This window comes from Oreochromis niloticus, linkage group LG13 (genome assembly GCF_001858045.2).
Source record: "Oreochromis niloticus isolate F11D_XX linkage group LG13, O_niloticus_UMD_NMBU, whole genome shotgun sequence".
NCBI lineage: Eukaryota > Metazoa > Chordata > Actinopteri > Cichliformes > Cichlidae > Oreochromis > Oreochromis niloticus.
The window spans coordinates 12,786,579-12,806,305 of record NC_031978.2 but is presented as its reverse complement, the minus strand read 5'-3'; the positions used below and the strand labels follow the sequence as shown (position 1 = coordinate 12,806,305).

The 19,727-nt window shown below is 40.1% G+C and overlaps 1 protein-coding gene across 2 annotated transcripts; it reads right to left on the bottom strand.

Moving 5' to 3' along the window:
- Positions 1 to 1,336: 1,336 nt before the first annotated feature.
- On the bottom strand, positions 1,337 to 19,674 carry actn2b (actinin, alpha 2b). Of its 2 annotated transcripts, XM_003438295.5 has the most exons (21): positions 19,338 to 19,674; positions 15,354 to 15,468; positions 15,122 to 15,241; positions 14,911 to 14,997; positions 14,352 to 14,439; positions 13,977 to 14,055; positions 11,419 to 11,500; positions 11,045 to 11,130; positions 10,739 to 10,831; positions 10,227 to 10,457; positions 9,986 to 10,133; positions 9,604 to 9,754; positions 7,331 to 7,439; positions 6,443 to 6,583; positions 5,984 to 6,166; positions 5,615 to 5,749; positions 5,070 to 5,249; positions 4,801 to 4,947; positions 3,489 to 3,554; positions 3,205 to 3,363; positions 1,337 to 3,023 (listed from the first exon to the last, which is right to left on the bottom strand). In XM_003438295.5, the coding sequence occupies exons 1-21, from the start codon at positions 19,461 to 19,463 to the stop codon at positions 2,865 to 2,867; spliced, it is 2,685 nt and encodes an 894-aa protein (XP_003438343.1). In that variant the 5' UTR covers positions 19,464 to 19,674; the 3' UTR covers positions 1,337 to 2,864. The 2 variants fall into 2 exon arrangements, with proteins under 2 accessions (XP_003438343.1, XP_025753118.1); XM_025897333.1 differs by lacking the exons at positions 13,977 to 14,055; positions 14,911 to 14,997; positions 15,122 to 15,241; positions 15,354 to 15,468; positions 19,338 to 19,674 and having other exon boundaries at positions 14,352 to 14,425.
- Between the last annotated feature and the right edge of the window lie 53 nt (positions 19,675 to 19,727).

Here is a 19,727-nt window from a genome sequence, read left to right as displayed (position 1 = left end):
CTAACCAGTCAACAGGTGGTGCAGGTCAGAGGTAGTATTGGGAAACTGCTCCAGGTAAAGCAAAAGGATAGGCATGTAACACTGGTCGAAAATAATCTTCCGTTTCCCTCTCTGAATTTCCATGCTCATAGGTGGCTACATACTTACTAAACGCACCAGACTGGAAGGCAGTTGTAGAGCCCAGCCCATGGGTTCCCCTTTCTGAGTTACTATAATCAAGATTCCCTTCATCATGACCAAGTTGGCCCGTTTCAAGCTGAGCTGGAGAAAAGCCAAAATCAGGCCTCAGGTGAGATGTTCCAGACAACAAGGTAGGTGCAGAGCCTTCCACAGGACCAAAACCAGAAGGTTCACCGAGCCCACCTGGAGTTGCCCTGAAGTTTTTTTTTGCCCTGAGGTTTGAACTCCAGCAGTTCCCAACCTTACTGGGTCATACATGAATGACACAGCAGGGTCATTTGGATCGGTAGGAACAGGTGGGGCACCTGGGAGGGAATCATAATGGAGAGGAGGATGTGCCTCTATGTTAAAGAACCCACCATCAGTGGGATCATGCAGGCCCCAATCTAGAGAAAAATATCTACTGTAAGTTTAAACCAAGGAACCATGTGATTTTTTTTTAAAAAAAAAAGCATCTATAAGATTTATAATCTCATTAAGGTGCATTCCTACCTTTAGCAGGAAAGCCATGCACGTTCCAGCTGAAGAGTGCAATGAATGATAACTGACTGTAGGGGGGGGGGAAGGGTCATAAGCACTAAAACAAGAACATTTGTGAATAAGTGCATATAATTATTTACCCACACACTACCTTACAAAAACCCAAGAACCCATTTTACTTGTCAGCTGCATAAATAGCCTCTTCTGAGTGCTGGTTAAATATGAAATGACAAACCCTCCTTGGCCAATCCCAGACTGAGGAGGTAACAACACACAGCTGCCCATCATTGACTGCTGACTGAAAATCATAATAGGCCAATTAACCATACCATTAACCTTTCTGATGACATATATACTCGAGTGGTAGGGATGAACTGCTAACCATGTAGCAGAAGAAAAATGGTATTGAGGAGGAAGAGTAAATGTCATGAAAGACCAAGTCCCTCCATTGGGTGTATTTGCTTTTGCTCTTGAACCATATTGATTCATATTGACGTACTACTGCTTCGCTTGCAGCACAACCCATACAAATTTAGGAATATCTATATCTAATTAATCCGCATCCACTAAAATTTACTGTTTGAGATTCTTGTGCAGGGACTTGTTTACATGTGGATTATGGTCTTTCCCCCCATCTGGTGACAAACATCAAAAGAAACACATTCACCATTTGAAATAAATGGCTGAATTAAAAATTTTATTTAATGAATCCATTATCTTGGAGCACAAAGTGTAACTTACTGAACAGAGTAATACTGGAGCCAGCTGTTTTCTCTTTAAGGTGTTTTTACTACCTGAAGTTTTAGATCAATACAACAAATCCATGTCTCTGCCAAAAATAAGAACATCACCTATAGAGATCAGAGGTGTCAGAGCTCACAAGTTACACCAGAAATATTTTTCTTTTGAAAGGAAAGGCTTGCACCTGAAATCATATTGACTGGACTGGATGTATGTTCTGGTATGTTTTAGCTCAGTCTGTGTAGAGTATTCAATGATGACACTTTTTTTAATTATTTAGAGCATCAAATAAAGACAATTTTACCAACCTGGTGTTTTATTATATTAGTCTCAAATCACTGTCATCTCCATATTTTTAAATACCACTCAATTTTAAAATTTCATGTTCAAACAGTATGGAACATGAGTATAATATTCTTCTCCCACATTTTACAGTGGTTTCCTCAAATGCAATTTAAAGATAAATATGACAAGGAGATCCTTTGGGTCTCTTTCAGCTTACCATGGAAAACTACTACTAATTGAAATTAATGGGAAGCTTCTGGACAAATAAAGGCTTTCGATAAACACCAGAGCCACAAAGTCTAGTATTGTTAGGCCATTTTTTCCACGATGGCACCACCTGTTGTATTATAGTTGATAATTATTTTCTTGTATGTCCAGTTCTTGAAATATACTGCAAATTTTTCCAGAAACATATAAGGATTAGTGTTTGTCGCTACCCGACAAATGTTTGATCTTAGCATTAGTGAATACTGCACATTTAGTCTACAGTGTTTTCAGCTTTCAAAGCACTGAGCAAACATTTACTTTTGCCTTCGTGTGGTTTTCCATTTGTCTTCTGTTGGTACTGCATATTTTTGGCCTTTTGGGGAACACACTGTTTATTGATGGATGGCAGTAGGTCTGAAATTGCTTTTGCAAACTGTAATTCACTTGAAGCATGTCAAAATGCCTTATCAGAAGATTTTATTCCCAAAACAAGGGCACTGTGGGGAAAAATAAAACAATACACAACATTGCTTGCCAAAAATGACTATTTTCTTTACAGAAAAATTACTGAAACACCACGATCCTTTTGGTGTATGACTAACTAATCTCCTTTATTTCCTGTATCTTCCAGTTTTACCTAAATCGCACGATCCTGAGCCAAATCATCATACCACACAAGCAAAAAAATGCAAATTGAATTGCTTCTAATTTCAATTTTTTCATCATTATTTCTATTTGTTTTGGGAAGCATCTTCTGCCGGAGAACACAAGATGAGTACTAAAGAAACAGAACAATGCTCAGTATGAGTAATGTGTCAGAAAACTAATCAATAAAGACTTTCATTCGATTCGGTATATTTGATCCAACTTGCATTATAGATTTCTTAACTTCACCATGAGATGGAGGTGAGGGAGGGTGGGAAAGCAGAGGAGAGGTTAATGGACAGTGGATGAAAGGTTTTCTGGTCAGGTTAAAGATCACTCTCTCCATAGAGGGCAGTGGAGAAGGCAGTGTAGTCCAGTGCCCCGGGTGGTGCTCCATGACCAGCGTAGGGTGGCATCCTCATGATGCAATATTCTGCTTGTTCAGGGGGAAGTTCTCTCCTGAGCTCCTCTACAAGTATATAAGGCTGTGGACGTGAAAAAATAATTGCATTTCAGATTCATACTCCCATTTTCTGTTTTAATTTGTTTCTCATCAACAAAAAAGGACATCGTAAATCAGCGTGACGTGGCAAATCCCTGGAAATAATGACAGGAATAGCTCATGCTAAAAATATCTGCCCATATGCCAGTAAGCCCCATACACACCTTATCAGCAGCCAGGATCCGGAAGGATGCCACAACCTGCTCGGCAGTGTCTGTATCAGCAGTCTCTCTGGTCATAAAGTCGATAAAAGACTGGAAGGAAACGATTCCCGTAGCATTGGGGTCTACCAGCATCATTATGCGAGCAAACTCCACCTCTCCCTGAAATAGGCGTGAATGAAGAATCACAATGACTGAATGTATGTGTGACTGTATGTGTGAAAATCAAACAATTGCAGAATTTACTAATAACACATCTCCATCAAACCAACAGTGAAGCTCCTTACCAAGTCATATCCCATGGAGATGAGGCAGGCTCTGAAGTCATCTGTTTCCATTGCTCCATTCTTCTTCTACAAACCAGACACCAAATTTCAGAAAGTGTTGTCAGAGAAATACAGAAAAGACTGATTACCAAACATCATAAGCATTCAATATAGCCTCAAACATGAATTTTATGAGACAGGCTGCTCTGCTATAAAATAAGTTACAAAGAGGAAAACGGCTGTATATTTCAGTTTCCTCATCTTTTGGCTTTTTTTGATAAAAGCTGAAGATTTCATGATAAAAAAAGCTTAAAAGGTAATATGGCACATACACGTGCATTCACACTGAAACTGGGCGCATGGAAGTTGGAAACACAGACCCAAAGCATTCTTATCAATCACAAAAAGCTACAGCATTGTCAGTTTTGTAATGAGATTGGAATTTGTTGGGTGTATTATCCAAGCTGTTACTCCATCATGGTGAGGGGAACCAGTATGTGGCTGTACAGATGTAACTTGAATAAATTTGAGACATGCTTGAGTAAGTCATCTATCATTGAAGTTTTACTATATAAAAAGAATCTTAACCAAATACATATATAAAAATACTTAAATATTTTTAATACTTTCACAGCAAGATGCCAGTTACTGTTTAGAAATGTTTAATCTTCACCTTTAGTCCTGATCAACCTTCAGATTAAATACAGGGGTGGCTGCAGAACATTGCACTTTGAGCTGGATGGGATTTAGCATGTATCAGTATTTAAAACATGGATGTAGCTTCTAGATCTGAAAAGTGAAGCCAATGAGGCTTAAACCTGCTTTCTTTTTCATGCAGGTTTACAGCCAGACTTTATGGGCACAACTGCTAGCTTCAAGTAAATAACTAAAACATAATTTGTAAATTATGGTCCCCATTAGAGTGAGGAAGGAGGATAAAACGGTATGCTCATTGGTTCATCAATCACAAGTCATTAGCTAATGAGCATGCAGTGTTGCTCAGCTTCATAGAGAGATCCAATCCTCGCTCATCACATCCAGTTACAAAATACTGAGACGGCAGTGCCAAAAAACACCCAGCTTTACAGCGAGACTGCACTGACCAATATGTAAAGCTGCTGTGGCTACATCTGTGTTTTATACACAGTTTATGGATGTCACAAATACCACATAAGAGTTAACACCTGGGTTTTGATGCTCATAAGCTCGAGACACATCTCTCAAAACTGGGCTAACCCCTGCTCTGCTTCTGAGCTACTGAGATTGCTTTACATCGGCCACCGGAATAGGCAGAAAATGGCTCTAGTGAAGTGAAATGGCAAAAACTCTGTACCCTGTCAAAGTGGTTGAAAGACGATCTGAACTCATTCATCTGCTGCTGACTGATGCCCTTAGCATCCCGGGTCAGGATCTGGGTTTCAATCTCATTGATAGTTCGGGCAATGGTTGTGAGGAGCAGCTCCCACCCAACACGGATGTGCTGTGTTGAAAGACCAGAAATGTTAACAGACTCTGGAAATCCAAGTTTATGTTGACAAACCTACTTTAAGAATCAATGTATTTTTCTATGTATACGTAGCTATAAAACTCAATTTCCAGTACCTCCATGGTGTAGTTGGTGTGTTTGTTATCAAACACAAGTGACTCCTGGATTAGCTGGTGGTCTCCCTCCAACTTGTCAATATTGGGTTTATAAGCAACTATGACATGCTCGATTTGCTTCAGCTGGGTCATCTGGTCCTCCAAGGTGCCTCCTATCTCCAGGGAGCAGCGCCCTATTTCCTGTTAGGACGGTACATGCCACGAGGTCAACTCGGACCAGTTTCGATCATAAGATGGGGCTTATGATCGAAACTGGTCATGAAGATGGTTTGCTTACTGAAGGCAAAGAGCCAATTACATGTGACTGACAGTAATTTAATCTGTATAAGAACTATGAAGTGGGTATATACATGTGTGTATAAATATATCCTGAGTAAATTTACTTTGTATTATTCAGATATCATCATCATAATCATCATCATCATCATCAGGAATGAAACTGCTATTCTACTTGTCTATGTACAATGAATTAGAAAATAATCCTCTTCCATTTCAGACTTTATTTGATTAATGTAGAATTTGCTTATTAAGCCTGTATACTGAACCTCCATCCTGGTCTGTATCCAGGGCCCAATCAGATTAGCCTGGGCAGCAAACTGCCGTCTCAGCCTTTCGTGGGCATGCTGGCGTGCCATCTCCTCCTGGAGGGCACTATCTCTCTGAGGAACCAGCTTTTTCACCTAGAAAACATGCACAGATACACAGAACAGATACATTATTGCTGGTTGTATAAATTACATTTTTATTAAGAGATAGTGATTTGGATTGCAAACTTACTAAGTGATTGCTGACTCCTCTGTCATAAAATATTGGTATTAGTAAACAATGACAGTGTTCTCTGATGTCCACCATCTCTATCACTACCCTTTAATATACTCTCTGAGTCTATAAATCAGTTTGAAAACTGTAGCTACCTTTTCCCACTTGTTGAGAAGCTCTTCAGTTGTGATAGTGCTGTAAGGGTTGATAAAGCTGGCCTTGATCCCATAGCTCTGTGAAATTTTCTGCACCTCATTGTGGATTCCCAAGATGGCCTGTCTCTCTGAATCTGCCTCGGGAAGAGTAGCTTTGAACTGCTCATGAGCTGCGATTAGACTCTGGAAGGGGAAGCAGGAGAGGAAAGTGTTGAAATTTTGTGGAAATGTCAATTTTGTCCCAAGAGATAACATTATGTGCTGTTTTTTGGGGGTGTGACAAATATAAACATTGCACACTATATAGCATTTTTTTTCAACACAACATTATATATTATGAAACCCAATCATGAGGCATCCATTAAATGGGCTTATAAGAAAAACTGTAAAATTACACTGTGATCACATTATAAGCACTTAATGTCAAAGGCTGCTCTCCTCAGAATACAGTAAACCTACCTGAACCTCTTCAATAGTATGCACTATAAACATGTCCTGCAGATCCTCCATCGCTCCTTCCATCCAATTGTTGAAAGGAGCAGACCTCTTAGCAAATTCTAGGAACAACTGATCAATGGTTTCCAGCAGTTTCTCTGTGCGCTGAGAGGATTACAAAACATAACAGACATGTTTTATAAATGTTGAAATCCTAAAATTGTCACAATATCTAATCACAGCTCAGCGTCACGCTTTAGCATGACTTAAACACCCTCTCACCTGTTTTGAGAATGATGGCAGTGTGCATAACTTTCTTTGACTTGTTAACCCCAGCTCCCAAGTCTGGCTTGGTTGTTCCTGACAGAGTCCCTCCCCTCAATGGGAGATAGTTGGAAGTAGAAGATGGAGATAGACAGCCCCCTGTTCCTGTCATTCAGACTTAATCCTTGGCCCTTTTCCCAGGCCCTCACACATTTGTGGGTCTGGAATGGTCAGCATGGCTCAGAGGAAGTGGCTAGTGGGCTTTTAGCCAGTTGCTTTCTGGATATGACATCTACATCCATATCTCTTTTATCCCCTCTACCCTTCTATTTTACCTTTCTATGTGGGGCAGGGATTTTAGAGGGGATCCAGTTATCTGTCCCCTTCAATCACTTGTCTCTTCAACACTCACATCAGTGACAGACACCTAAAATGCTTTGACTAAAATTTTAATTGAGTTGGCGTTTGATGGTAGTTCAATGCGTAGAACATTAGCACACTCTTGTGGGGACTTAATATATACAAAGAACTCGAGAACTCCTCGAACTTTTAAGATCTCTACAGCTACAATGGATTAATACCTAAAGCCTTTGCCATAAATCCCCTTCAGTCATACACTCACAAATGAAACTTTAATTTTGTTCTTACCTCCAGTGCCTCTCTCCTCTTCTGAGTCAGGGTTCCCAGCTTGTCCCATAAGTCACAGATGCTTTGGCAGCGCTGGTTAACAGCAGCAACATCATGGTAGTCCAACTCACTAGGAAAAGAAAAATAAACCTTTTGTGCCATTTTTACTTCTGGAAAACAGAGCCCCATCCACCCACCAGCACTGGTTAGAGTTGTGGTACATAGAATATATAGTATGATATACAGATATATAAATCCTACTGCATTAAGTTGCAGGTAAAATAACGAAGCCTGACTAGTCTTTGATTACCTTTTCTGTCAGAAAAGAAAATTTGAGAGCAAAGAGGACTGCAAGATGACTTTAAATTAAAGTTTAACACATGAAAAAACAGAAAATATTCAGCTCAGTCTTGGAAGAAAAAAGGGCTCTTGGTTTTGAACTTCAGAGCGTTTAAAACTGCTTGAATTAGTATTCAGGTTTAGGCACTCATTTACAGAAAATGCACCACCAAATTCATCACAGTGTTGAGACTCTGTCACTGCTTTCCCAGGATGAGCATCTGAAGCTGCACTCTTAGGTGAAAGTTTAAGTGACCTCAAAGGAAAACAGTGAACAGGGTTCATGTAGCATTTTATTGAGATGTCATTCAATGGAAAAGGTCAAAATACATCATACGGTAAACTACAGGAATAAAAGAGTTGCCTTAACCCCGGACCGCTTCAAGCGATTTGAAAAAAATAAAAATAAAAAAAGCTTTTCATCTTTGGTAGAGTCTTGTGTGCGGTGGAGGTCCACTGGTAACCTGTGTCCCAGTGGGGTTGGCAGAGGATGGCTGGGAGATGGTATCTCTCACGGTAGACATTATTCTGATGAACTCTGGTAGCCTCGTGTTCAGCATATAAATGTGGCACTGTGTAATGAAGAAGCTGACGAGTCACGAAGAGGTAGTGCGGCTTTGAGCCAAATGGCGTCTCATGGTATTGTGAAGCTTCCCCAGCTGAGGCATAATGGTTGGAATGTGGATATACATATGGAGGCACTGGCAGAAAGCCTTGGTCTTTGTTTCTCTGTCTTCACCTAGATGGTCATAGATAGCTACATAGCTACTTAACTCACCAGGTTGGTAAAATCAAGCCCACAGGTTTCCCACCCTTACTGAGCTCAATATTTCCTTCATCACCTGCATGAAATAGAGGTGAGGGAAAGCATATAACTGGCCTAGGCTGAGTTGCTCCAGAGACTGAGTAGGTTCCAGTAAATCATTACACGGGTTCACAACCAGAAGCTCCAGAATTAGCTTCAGGTATAGAATTTACTTCTGACCTCGCTGGATTATGCAAAAATGAGACAGCGGTATCATTTGTGTCAGTAGGTGGAGGAGAGAGTGAGCCAAAGAGAAGGACAGCGTGCACCTCTGTGTTAGAGACCACATCCTTAACAGGATCAGTCTCTTTCCAGCCTAGGAGGAAATCATATTTAAGGTATGTGTCCACATAATAACTTTGAAAATATGAATGCATCCCAGCGCATTATGAGCTCAGTGAAGTTTTAGTCTCACCTTTAACAGGAAACCAGCATTTTGGTCATTAATAACAATGTATACTTTATTAATCCCATAGGAAATTGCTTAGTCCTCTGCATTTAACCCATTCACTCAGTGAAGCAGCAGCCACCTACCAATCCAGGAGCAGTGTGTGGAGACAGTATCTTGCTCAAGGGTATCTCAGGGTAGCAGTTTGGTGGATTTGAACCCCCGACCTTCCAATCATGGTGCAAACACTCTACCTACTGAGCTATCCCTCAATAACTGATACATTCTCTTTTTTCCTCAGTGTTTTCAAATATAAAACAACAAACGCTCTGTATTCACATCTATCATTGTGCACTGATTGAAAAAAATCTCAGAAGTCCCATGAGCCACACCTTTCTCATTTCTGAGTACTTAAAATCTTAACTAAGAATACCTCTAATAGCTACCTATCCTCTACCTTGGCATCTAGTGGTTCTTAAGTGGTTAACAGTTAATTGACATGCTTTTGAGATGCATGAACCATAGCTTATTTTCTGTGTGAGAGGACAGCAGTGACCTCTATTGCTTGTCACCCATAATTTAACCCAGTAATCACTGGTGGGTTGTACCGGGTCTAAAGCCAAAAAACAATGCATGTGCATTTGTGCATGAAGTGTGCATGAAAGAGAAAACAAGATTAATTTATTTGACTTTACTATTATTTCTCCTGTCCTGGATTTCAGTGATACGTGACTGCATACATCTGCTGTTGGGAGTGCATACTTTAGTTCCTGTGCAATGGCAGCAATCTGCTCCACTCTGTCCTGGTGGGCTGCCAAGTCACTCTCAAAGGCCTCGTGTTTTCGAAGCAGTGCTCTGATTTCTGTCAGTGTGGCTGTTTCGTAGTCCTTCTGGGAAAGGAACAGCTCTTTACCTGAATGTCACATATGAAAAAGGAATATTGAGGTAAATATAAGGTTCTACTAAAAAAACAGTCCTTATCTGGTCATTGCAGATGCAGAAATTAACCTTCAATAACATTTCATTATGAGGAAATCTAAACAGTAAAATGCACTCTATATAAAGTGCTTAGCCAAGATAAACACATGGACCTATAGACACATCAACAGCAATCAAAAAGGTAAATATACAAACTACAACTGACCGCTGGCCCAGTTCTCATGATTAGTTGCTTTTTGGCGAAACTTTTCTGCAAGGTGGTCCACCCTCTCAAGCCTACGGATCTCTGTAAGAAGCCATTCCTCATACCCTTTCTCTGCCTGCTCCAGACCCTGCCATGCACTGGCTATGTCCTGTCAACACAATGCAATCTTTAGTGTCTGAACCACAACAGAATTGATCATAAGACTCAATCAATCATAAATGAATATGAAGTTGTGACTTACAGATACCATCTTCCCCTCAGAGGGCATAAAGGCAGGCCGATTGCTGATGCGCAACTTGGTCTGAAGGGTGTTGAAGTTAATTTCCAGCTGGCACTTCTCCTGCACTTTTGGGGGCTTGTGCTGGCGTCTGTAGTCCCTGAAGTCCTCCAGCTTCCGTTGCATCTCTGCCATGGTCTTCTCTGGGGTCCGATTCTCCAGCCAGGGAGTGGTGCGGCGGATCCACTCCAGCAGCTGGAAAACACAAGGACAACATGGGAATAAGTGGAGTGGCAAGAGAGTGGTGATGAATAATTGATTTTTCCAGCAGATGGATCTCAGTTTGTAATAGCAGTGAGATATTTGAGTTGAGAGAGAAAATTTTGTTTTTGAACTTTTATTTTGAACAGCCCATGATAAACAGAGGACAAACAAAAATGTACTAATACTGTACCTTAATCACTGTTATCCAAAAAGCACATCACTTTGAAAAATCTTTCATGACACAAAGTGCCATCATTATATTTAAACTTTACCTCACTGGCCAGTCTCTCATATTCCTCCATCAGTTTCTCATTCTCTTGGTTTACTCCAAGCACCTTACAGATCCTGTTGGCAGCAGTCTCCGCCTGAGAGCACGGGGACAATAATAATTTAATTAGATCAGAGAACTAAGATGGCAAGCCATGCACCCACTGATCCTTTTTAATACACCTAATAACATTATCCTCAGAACAGATTTTTTAATCAGTATGCTGTGTCTAAATCAAACTGAGTATATATATATATTTTATTTTTTTGATATTCTCAGAATACCATGGTGCTATTGAAAAAAAGACTACCTGCTCAGCTCCAGCAAAAGCATGGTAAAAGCAGGACACATAGGTCATGATGGCTCTCTCATCGGGCTTGGGGGTGTTGATGATATCTGTGGCATGAAGAGGGATGAAAAGTCAAGGTGGCAGACAGAATCTAAAGAAAAGTACAGCCACATTGGATAATAGAAGGAGATATTTTTTATGGCTTTCACTTCTGTGCAGACATAACAAAAATGCAGTTAGATCTGAAGATAATTATATGTGACCCAAATCTATGTGGTTGATAGTTAGACCCCTGTGAAGGAGATTCATCCAAAACAATGGATATACATTGTGAGCACCCATTACCATAAACAGGACACAAAAAACTCATATTTTTCCACTCCATAAAATATTACCCTCTGCATCCAGCATTTTTGGAATGTCCAGGTGTTTTTCAGCTATGTCAAAAGCCAGGTTCAAGTTCCCCAGAGGATCATCCTAAATAAGAACACAGAACATCACTGTACACCAGTGCCACACTTAAAATACCACTGATATCCATGCAATTAAGGCACAAAACACGTGATGGTCACATAATCTACATGCACATTTACTAGCCCTAAACTAGATCTTTCTTTGCAAAACATTAGAAATTACATCTCTTAGTTTCCAAAGGAGTTTAATACCAGTTTAATTCTTTATTTGTTGATTAGATCACATTCACAGGAAAAGTCAGTTGTGTCTCGAATAAATACCATTTATTTATCTCCATCTACCCTTTATTATGAATATGATTGATTTTTTTCTTTGTTTGATTAAGGAATTGATGTTTTAGTCTGTTGCATAAGAGATGATGAAAGGGGAAGCATTTAATAATCTATAACCAGCAGATGTTTATTACTCTCTATACCTCTTTTTCTTTCTTTCTTTCTTCTTTTAATGGAATCATTTTAAAGAAACACATTCCTCCTTTTTCATACAAGTGACTGTGACAGGAGAATACAAGTGTTTGACAGGACAGGAGTTGTGCCTTGAGCCAAAAGCTGACAGTGAACCCTCTGCTGCTGATGGGGCTGTCACTAAGAGTGCAAAGGGGTAAAGGGATCATACTATCATGCTGCTGTCCCTATCACTGTACCGCTGTTCTGCAAAGGTAGATGGTAGGGGTGGTGCACAACATGACAGGGCCAGCTGCTCACATATCCGGTGCAAGAAAGATAGATAGATGGATTGGGTGGTAAACTGATGGCATAGAGGAATGGAAATAAGGATACCTCGAGCCTTCTGTGTGTGTGTCTGTGTATGTGTCCCTGACAAGAGCTGTCTCAACAGGCTTAACAAACTCGCTCACCTGGAGCCAGATTCAAAGGTTGCCTGATGCACAATGCAACTGTCTCCAAGCAGCATGAGCAGAACTGAAAAAGTTCAGGTGTGACTGAGTATGTGAATATGGATCTCAAAGACACAAAAAGTGTGAATAAAAGGCTGTAGCAAGAAATAGTGTACTGAAGTATATTACTAGCCAGCATGGTTTGTTTACACTGTCCATTTGCATCATCATATATACTTTCATTATTTTCCAATAAAAGTATCACAGTCCTTGCAGTGATTAATAAGTATGTTATGAGTGTAATGCGTATAGACGTCTTCCTGACTTTTATGTGCACCGGGGGCCTCTAAATGGGGAATACGACGTGACAGCATGAACAATGTCAGAGGTAAAGCTAAGCCTGAGCTCTGCAGGGACTAAGCTCATGTTTCTGTGACTATTCAGGGTTGACTCCAAGTCAGGCCAGTCAGCTGTGTGCAGAAAAGTAAAAGCCTCTGATCACAAAATGAATGAAAAGTCACTCTTCATATCCTTCCACGGTGGTTCCCCTGCTATATATTTACAGTAACAGGGAACATATGGCCTGAGCAAACTAAATGTTCTGATGTGAGGTCAGCTATGCTGGCTGTGATTTTTTTTAAGGCTTAAAAAGGTAAGAAAAACATCTTTTTATGAACTCACACCTGGCAGTTAAAGCATGACACCTCAAATAGTCCTATAGCAGCCTTGCCCTTTCCATCTGGTTAACACAGCACCTTCTTCCAGGAGAGAAAAGTTTACTTGTGTATTATCGCTACTTGGCGAACAGGGGAGGGCTGTGAGCTGTGCTCTCTAGCCCTCTGCAAACACGCAGCAAATAAGCAAGCAGCTCACCGAGGCCCTCACCTGTTAAATACAGAAATAATGTGAATCCTGGACATCCACTAAACCAGAACATTTAAATGAGACATACATATTTGCCCTAAAATGCTTCACACTGATACTCTAGTCATTAAGTAGGTTTCAAATGCAGAGAAAAGTCAAGACTCTTCAGGGTGTAAAGAGGCCATATATTTCCACCATGTGGTAACTCCTTGTGAACAAGGGAGCCTTTAAAAATCTAATCTTGTAATGGGCGCAGTGGGTTGTACAAAAACACAGCAATAAAATTGAAATAAAAGTTGCAGTTTTCACGCTAATTATGATGAAATTGTGTGCTAAGTAAACTGATTTGCTTAAGCATAATGAAGCATGAGGCGATACTAAATGAGTGCACTCAAAATAGAGAGAAACACATTCATAAATTAAAGCCGGATTATAACCATTAGCCAAATAACACATTAATAACACAACACAGCAGACTTCCTCCAAACACCTTACATCACATTAAATCACTGACATCCTTTGAAATGCCACATATTTCTAAGAATATCCAAAAGAGACACAACACAACACCCCAGGATCAAACGTTAAAACACAAATTAGTTTGTCAAACAGATGACCACTGCAAGCGAGTTATTAGCAGAGTAAAGAGGATTAAATTGCGTAATCTTCTAGTAGTAGATAAAGACTACTTTTCCACAAAGCAGCCAAAACTGTGCTTCTTCTGTTTGTGGAAATCAAAGTGTGCAAGCTTGAAACACAGCAAGCGAAACCACACAACACCTTGTTGAGCTTAGAGTAGTCGAGGAGGTCGGGTCTGTGTCTGTGAATCAGGGCGCAGAAGGCCAGACCATCCTTCCAGCTTCACCAGTCAATACAGAGAATAAACATGTTATGTCATAAAGATGAAATTCCTCGAGTCCAGCTCCGATATTCACCATTAAAGCACTTGGTGGTAACATTTCCCTGATGCTATCCTCTATCCTCCTCTGTATATTTTGCATTACTAAAGTCAGCTACAGAAAAATTTAGTATTGATATCATGTTATTAGACGAACCTATTGACCTAACAACCACTACATTACGTTATAATAGATTATAGACACCTGGTTTACAACATCTAAATTCAGTGGTCACATTACAGTGTGTCATACTCACCTGACATGGAAGTTTTGGACATTAACATTCCTGTAGGGGGCAGTCTTTCTTTGACACCACAGCAGAAGCCCTTCCTTGGCAGATGTTTCTGAGGACAACATGTATTTGCCGTTTAAACGTGTGGTCAGCTTTCTCATTTGGCACATACTACACAAGCATTCTGTGCACTGATATATCATAAAACTTGTTTTTGTGACAAGTGAACTCCATAACAATGCTTTCATTTAGTTTGCAGGGTTTTTGTGCACATATATAGTATTACCCACCAAAGTAAAGTCAACACAATTATGATGGAATTTTTAGCATTTTTAAGTCATGTTTAATTTACTCACACATAAAATGCACTTTTATTTATGAACTGGCCAAAAACAAGCGGGAAAGACGCTGGTTTTTATTAAAAAAGGTAATCCATTCTATTGTGTCTATCTATATGTGTGGATTAATTGTGTTTATTTGTATAGTCAGACCCTAAAATGCCCATTTTACAGGAAAGGTCCTGGTGTGTTGTCACGTAGCTTTAAGCATCTATATGTTCCTGCACTGTGCATGACAGTCTCACCTTCCACAGATATGTCCTGAATGGCGAAGCGGAGGATTATAGTCCAAATCATTCCAAGAGTCATCTTTACATTCCCATCCACAATCTCTGAAACAAAAAAGTGTTATACTTAGTCTCCAGCAGATTACTTCATAAAGTAAAAATTCCTGGTTTAAACTTTTGCATTCCTAAATGGTTACATTATATTCATACACAGGACGTGCACAGGTACCTTCGGCTCCTATTGAAACCAGTTTGACACCTTTACTTGTGATGAAGTCCAGAGCTTTGTTAACATTTGCAATCTTATGAAACCGCATCTTCCCTCTATCTGGCTTGGGTAACCTCTCTCCTGCAAACACAATATGGTGTGCATGTAACCTCAGCTAATAAGACACAGAAAGAAAGCTGACTGAAACACTAAAAAAAGGCAAGAAAATCAAAACTCTCTTTAGTGCTCCAACCTGAGATAACTTCCAGCAGCAGCATGAGTTTGAGTCCATTCCTGAAGTCCTCCTCAATGTTTTCAATTTGAACACCAGCTTTCCTCAGGTGGGAGTTACACCAAGCTGTGAAGGTCTAACAGAAAAAGGATTCCCAGCTCAATAAAAATTGGATTTGACTCAAAAACGAAAAGAAATTCACAGCAATCAGTTAAGTTTTCTGCTGTTTTGGGGACATATTTGTTTAACTGGCAGTTATATTCACTTCTAAAAATGTATATCACTTTTTTAGTGGATCACACTACAAGCCATTCCTCTTTACAGGAAACATAAACAAACTGGGATCTTCACTTAGGATTATAACCAAATCGACTTTAACCTCTCTGACCGGTGTTATATTTTGAGGTCGAATGCCCATTAGTTAAACATTAGTGTTAAGTTTCAACATTTCCTACAATGGTTCCATAGCTAACACCTATAAGAACAAATGTTCTCCATGTTTGGTACTCAAATACTGTAAATCAAGTTAAGACAGGCTCATTGTCTTTCGCCTATTTTTATAAAGCCTCTATCAATAGCTAGCAGCAGAGTTCATGGACGATGAGCACTGTAAGGATGAAAGCTGGGAGCCGACCACAGAGCACATTCCAGCTGATATAAGGTGATAAATTTAGACTGCTCTGCTGTGCCTCATGATAAGAGACCGGGAAGAAGAACGTCAACATGAGTGAAAATGTCACGTGGACGCGGGACAAGTTTTCCCCTCACGTCACTTTCTGTCACTATTTTGCCACTTAGAATATGACACGTTGATATGTTACAGCTACATGGAGATAGCTCTATCGCAGTACACGTGTGCCGTTCTTCCAGAGTACAGGCATTGCCGATGAAGTGTGGAGACAAGCCAGGAGTAAATGAATGATGGGCACATTAAAAATTCTCATTTAGAATAATTTGAAAGATATGCCACAAGGATGAGTAATGGATCTGGATGTTGTAAATATTAACCTCTGCCACACAGAAAATATAAACATTTCAACAGCTCACTATCATTAGATAGAAATCAAGTTTCAATGTGGGCTGCCCAACTATGGCAAAAGAAAAAAAAAAACATTATTTATTTTGGTCAATACTGATATCATGATGATTTAAACATGGTTATTCGTAGACCTTGGAAAATTAAACTTTTAAAAAGTGAAGAAAATTGTCTTTTAAGTGATTGAATTTCCTTGAACTTTAATTACAATTCAGCACTCTAAATAAAGAAATAAATGCAAATTGAAATAAATCTGCCACAATCTGGCAGAGAATGAGTTCAGGCTTTTATGGAGGGGCAGAAATGAAGGACAAGCATGTTTTGAAAGGCAATGTGGGAGCAGTATTGCAAAATGATGTGCCACAATAACAGTTTCATCTTGTTTTTTCTTCTCCAATAATTATTGGTAGACAAAATTGTACTAACTATTTACACTTTTGCCCATCCCTAGTTTCTATGTTTAGATGTATGAATCAATGAACTAATCAACTACATGATGAAAAATCGTACAAAAACAATGAGCTGTAATGTGATCTTTGTGTATGCTACACTTCCTGATAACATTTTTCAATTTTACCTTTCATCTCCATTAACAGGAGTAGGTGAGAATGAAAGCATTTACTGATTTTATTAAAAATGAATAGTTTTCAGTGAAAAGATAAACTGGGTTGACTTTTGCACTTTTTCCTCTGAACTTCATTTCCTTTTAAGAAAAATTGTGACTTTAGCCCATGAGAGGAAAATATCACAGCTGATGTCTATCTAAAAAGAAGCACAGAAGAACATTTTAAATGAGCTAATTTTACATTTTTGTGACTTTACTTGCGCACTTTCTAGATTTATATGTGAATAAATAAATACTCTAGAGTGACATGGGGAAAATATTTTAGGACTTTCCAGCACTGATCCACGAACAACCTTGTACCCAGGAGGACTGCATATGCATGCCCAGCCAGCCGCTCAGCTTCTCGCCCCGCAGGTGCCGGAGCAAAATCAGAATATTACAGGCATTAGAGTAAAGGCCATCCCCATTCCACACTGAGTGAGTCCCTTGGGTGTGTGTGTGTGACAATGAGCCGCTGCCTTCCTTGTTAAAAAAACTTTGTCTGCTGGTCCTCCAAATCTGGCTCTGCCACTAGTCGCAGAACCCTACTTTCCAAGCATCCCCGCCCTCTACTGCCCGGTGACGATTAAAGCTAAAAATATTTATGAATCACATCCAGTGAGGACCGACCCTGTCACTGAACTGACAGATGCCTTTGGGGGCTCACTGGGTCAGAGGCTGGCAGGCTGAGACCTGGAGGATGGAAAATAAAAGCGAACTGGATGCTTAACATTTTGGAAAGACCTAGCCACATCAGCGGATCATGGATCACTATTTTCACTTGGTTTAACTTACATGAAGGATATTCACTATGTGTCCATAACATTTCATCACTTTCGCTCAATGAAACCCAGCACCCTGGCTGTGCCTACTCCGCTCTGTAACATGAATGGGCACTGATGGCTTCATCAACCTCATTGATGAACCCATATGAATTAGGTAATAGATTAAAAAAAGGCTCCATATAAGCAATAATATATAGCAACCACAACTAGAATTAAAATAAGCTCATTGCACCATGGTATAGGAGATAATATTTTGGAAAAAATGACAATAGATATCAGTAATAGAGCAATTTTGTCCCATTTTCAACAAATTGAAGCTGCAGCACAGTGTGGGTGCTAATATTGAGCGTCAAACTGTGCCACAAAGGAACAGAAAAAACCTCAAACCACCCTCCAGTGACCACTTATCAACTCAAAATTAGATAAACAGTGGAAAAAATAGCTGTGTATATGGACTATGGTGTTGCTGCCTGGTGTTGCCAAAAATACAGTTTTATCATCCCTGTGCAGGCCACAGGAGGTTATAGAGGGCATGGAGGAGCTGATGGACTCCAGTTGTGCAAAGATCTGCAGTATAAGGTCCCAGCCAATTTTTAAAGCCCTAAAACCAACTGACAGTGTTGGGGGCCGAGGCTATATCGAGTCGAGTTGGTGCTGGTACAATTTTTCTACGTGGTTTCTATAAACAAAAGAATTCCGCACCAAGGACACTGGATTAACCCTACTAATGCCTTTTGGTCCCGAGGTTAAAATTAGATGGAGCGTCCATTCTAATCCCAAGAGCGTCATCATGTGTTAGAAGCATCTGTTGACAGCTCGCATTCCTCGCGTATCAGTGGAGAGGCAGCAGTCTGGACAGCCGCTGGAAGGTACAGCTATTGTTAGCTGGTACCCACCACCGCATCCGTCCCTCAAGCCTAACGCACTGGACCCTATCTGCGTCAGGTCTGCGGCACTTAGCGAGGACCACACCGGAGGTTAATCGATGCCACCTTTAAAAATAAAACTAAACGTTACGTTTACCACAGGTGGGTGAAGTAGCCCCAAAGGCCACTGACTTCTTAAGGCAAAATTCAAGCTACCAAGCCATCTTCTAGTTGTGGTTGTATAACTTGTCTACCTCTATAACTTGCTCCCGACCCCACTGAACTATATTTTGGGTAATGTCTATCAGTGTCAAGAATAACAGCTACCTTTTTTAGCTGCCCTATCCCAACATCCAAGAACAAACTGTCCAGTAAAGAGATCAAAATACTTCAGTAGCTTGACTTGTAACGATGAACCCGCTGAACTGTGGTTTTATTTTGACAAGGTTAACCGGAAGTTTATCTCTCCGACACGGCGTGCTTAACGTCTCTTCAAGACTTTTTTACTGTTAGCCCAAAGTTATGAACTGTGCTACTGTGTACATATGTAAAAAATATATTTTTACATAGAAAAATAAAAAAAATTACCATAAAACTTAAAGTTACACAATTCTGAGTAAGAAAAGACATAGTTGTTTAATTTCTCTCTAAAATAATATTAGCTTACGCTCGATAGTTTTAGACTTTTTCAGAAACAGACGATTTTTTACGTACTTTCCTCTGTTGTTGTTCCCAGGCAGGGTCTAGTAACATGTCCCTGTCCCACTCTTCCTCCTGTATCATATACTCATCCTCGTAGCCGTTATCATAGTGCACCGTGGTCTCCACCTGGGTCATCATTTTGCCGATATTTTCTTTCTTTTTGTTTACGTCGAAACTCAAATGTTTTCCTTCAGACTATAGGAGATTTAGGTCTAACTGCTGAGCACAGGGGGGAAAAAAAGTTCCTCTTTTCACAGAGCTGCTCCTTCTTTTGTCTCACTCTCTCACGCTTGCCCTTGTCCTCCCAACCTGACAGACGTCTGGCCCTGGTTGCCGCAGATGAACAACAGACGGTATCATTAGTATTGGTCGGTCACGTGATGTCGTCATACCCCCCTCACC

Coding starts and splice junctions, on each gene's coding strand:
- actn2b (XM_003438295.5), bottom strand. CDS start 19,463: ATGATGACCCAGGTGGAGACCACGGTGCACTATGATAACGGCTACGAG. Junction 14,056..14,351: donor GTCCAAAACTTCCATGTCAG/GTGAGTATGACA, acceptor TGACTGGTGAAG/CTGGAAGGATGGTCTGGCCT. Junction 11,131..11,418: donor AAAAATGCTGGATGCAGAGG/GTAATATTTTAT, acceptor TTCATGCCACAG/ATATCATCAACACCCCCAAG.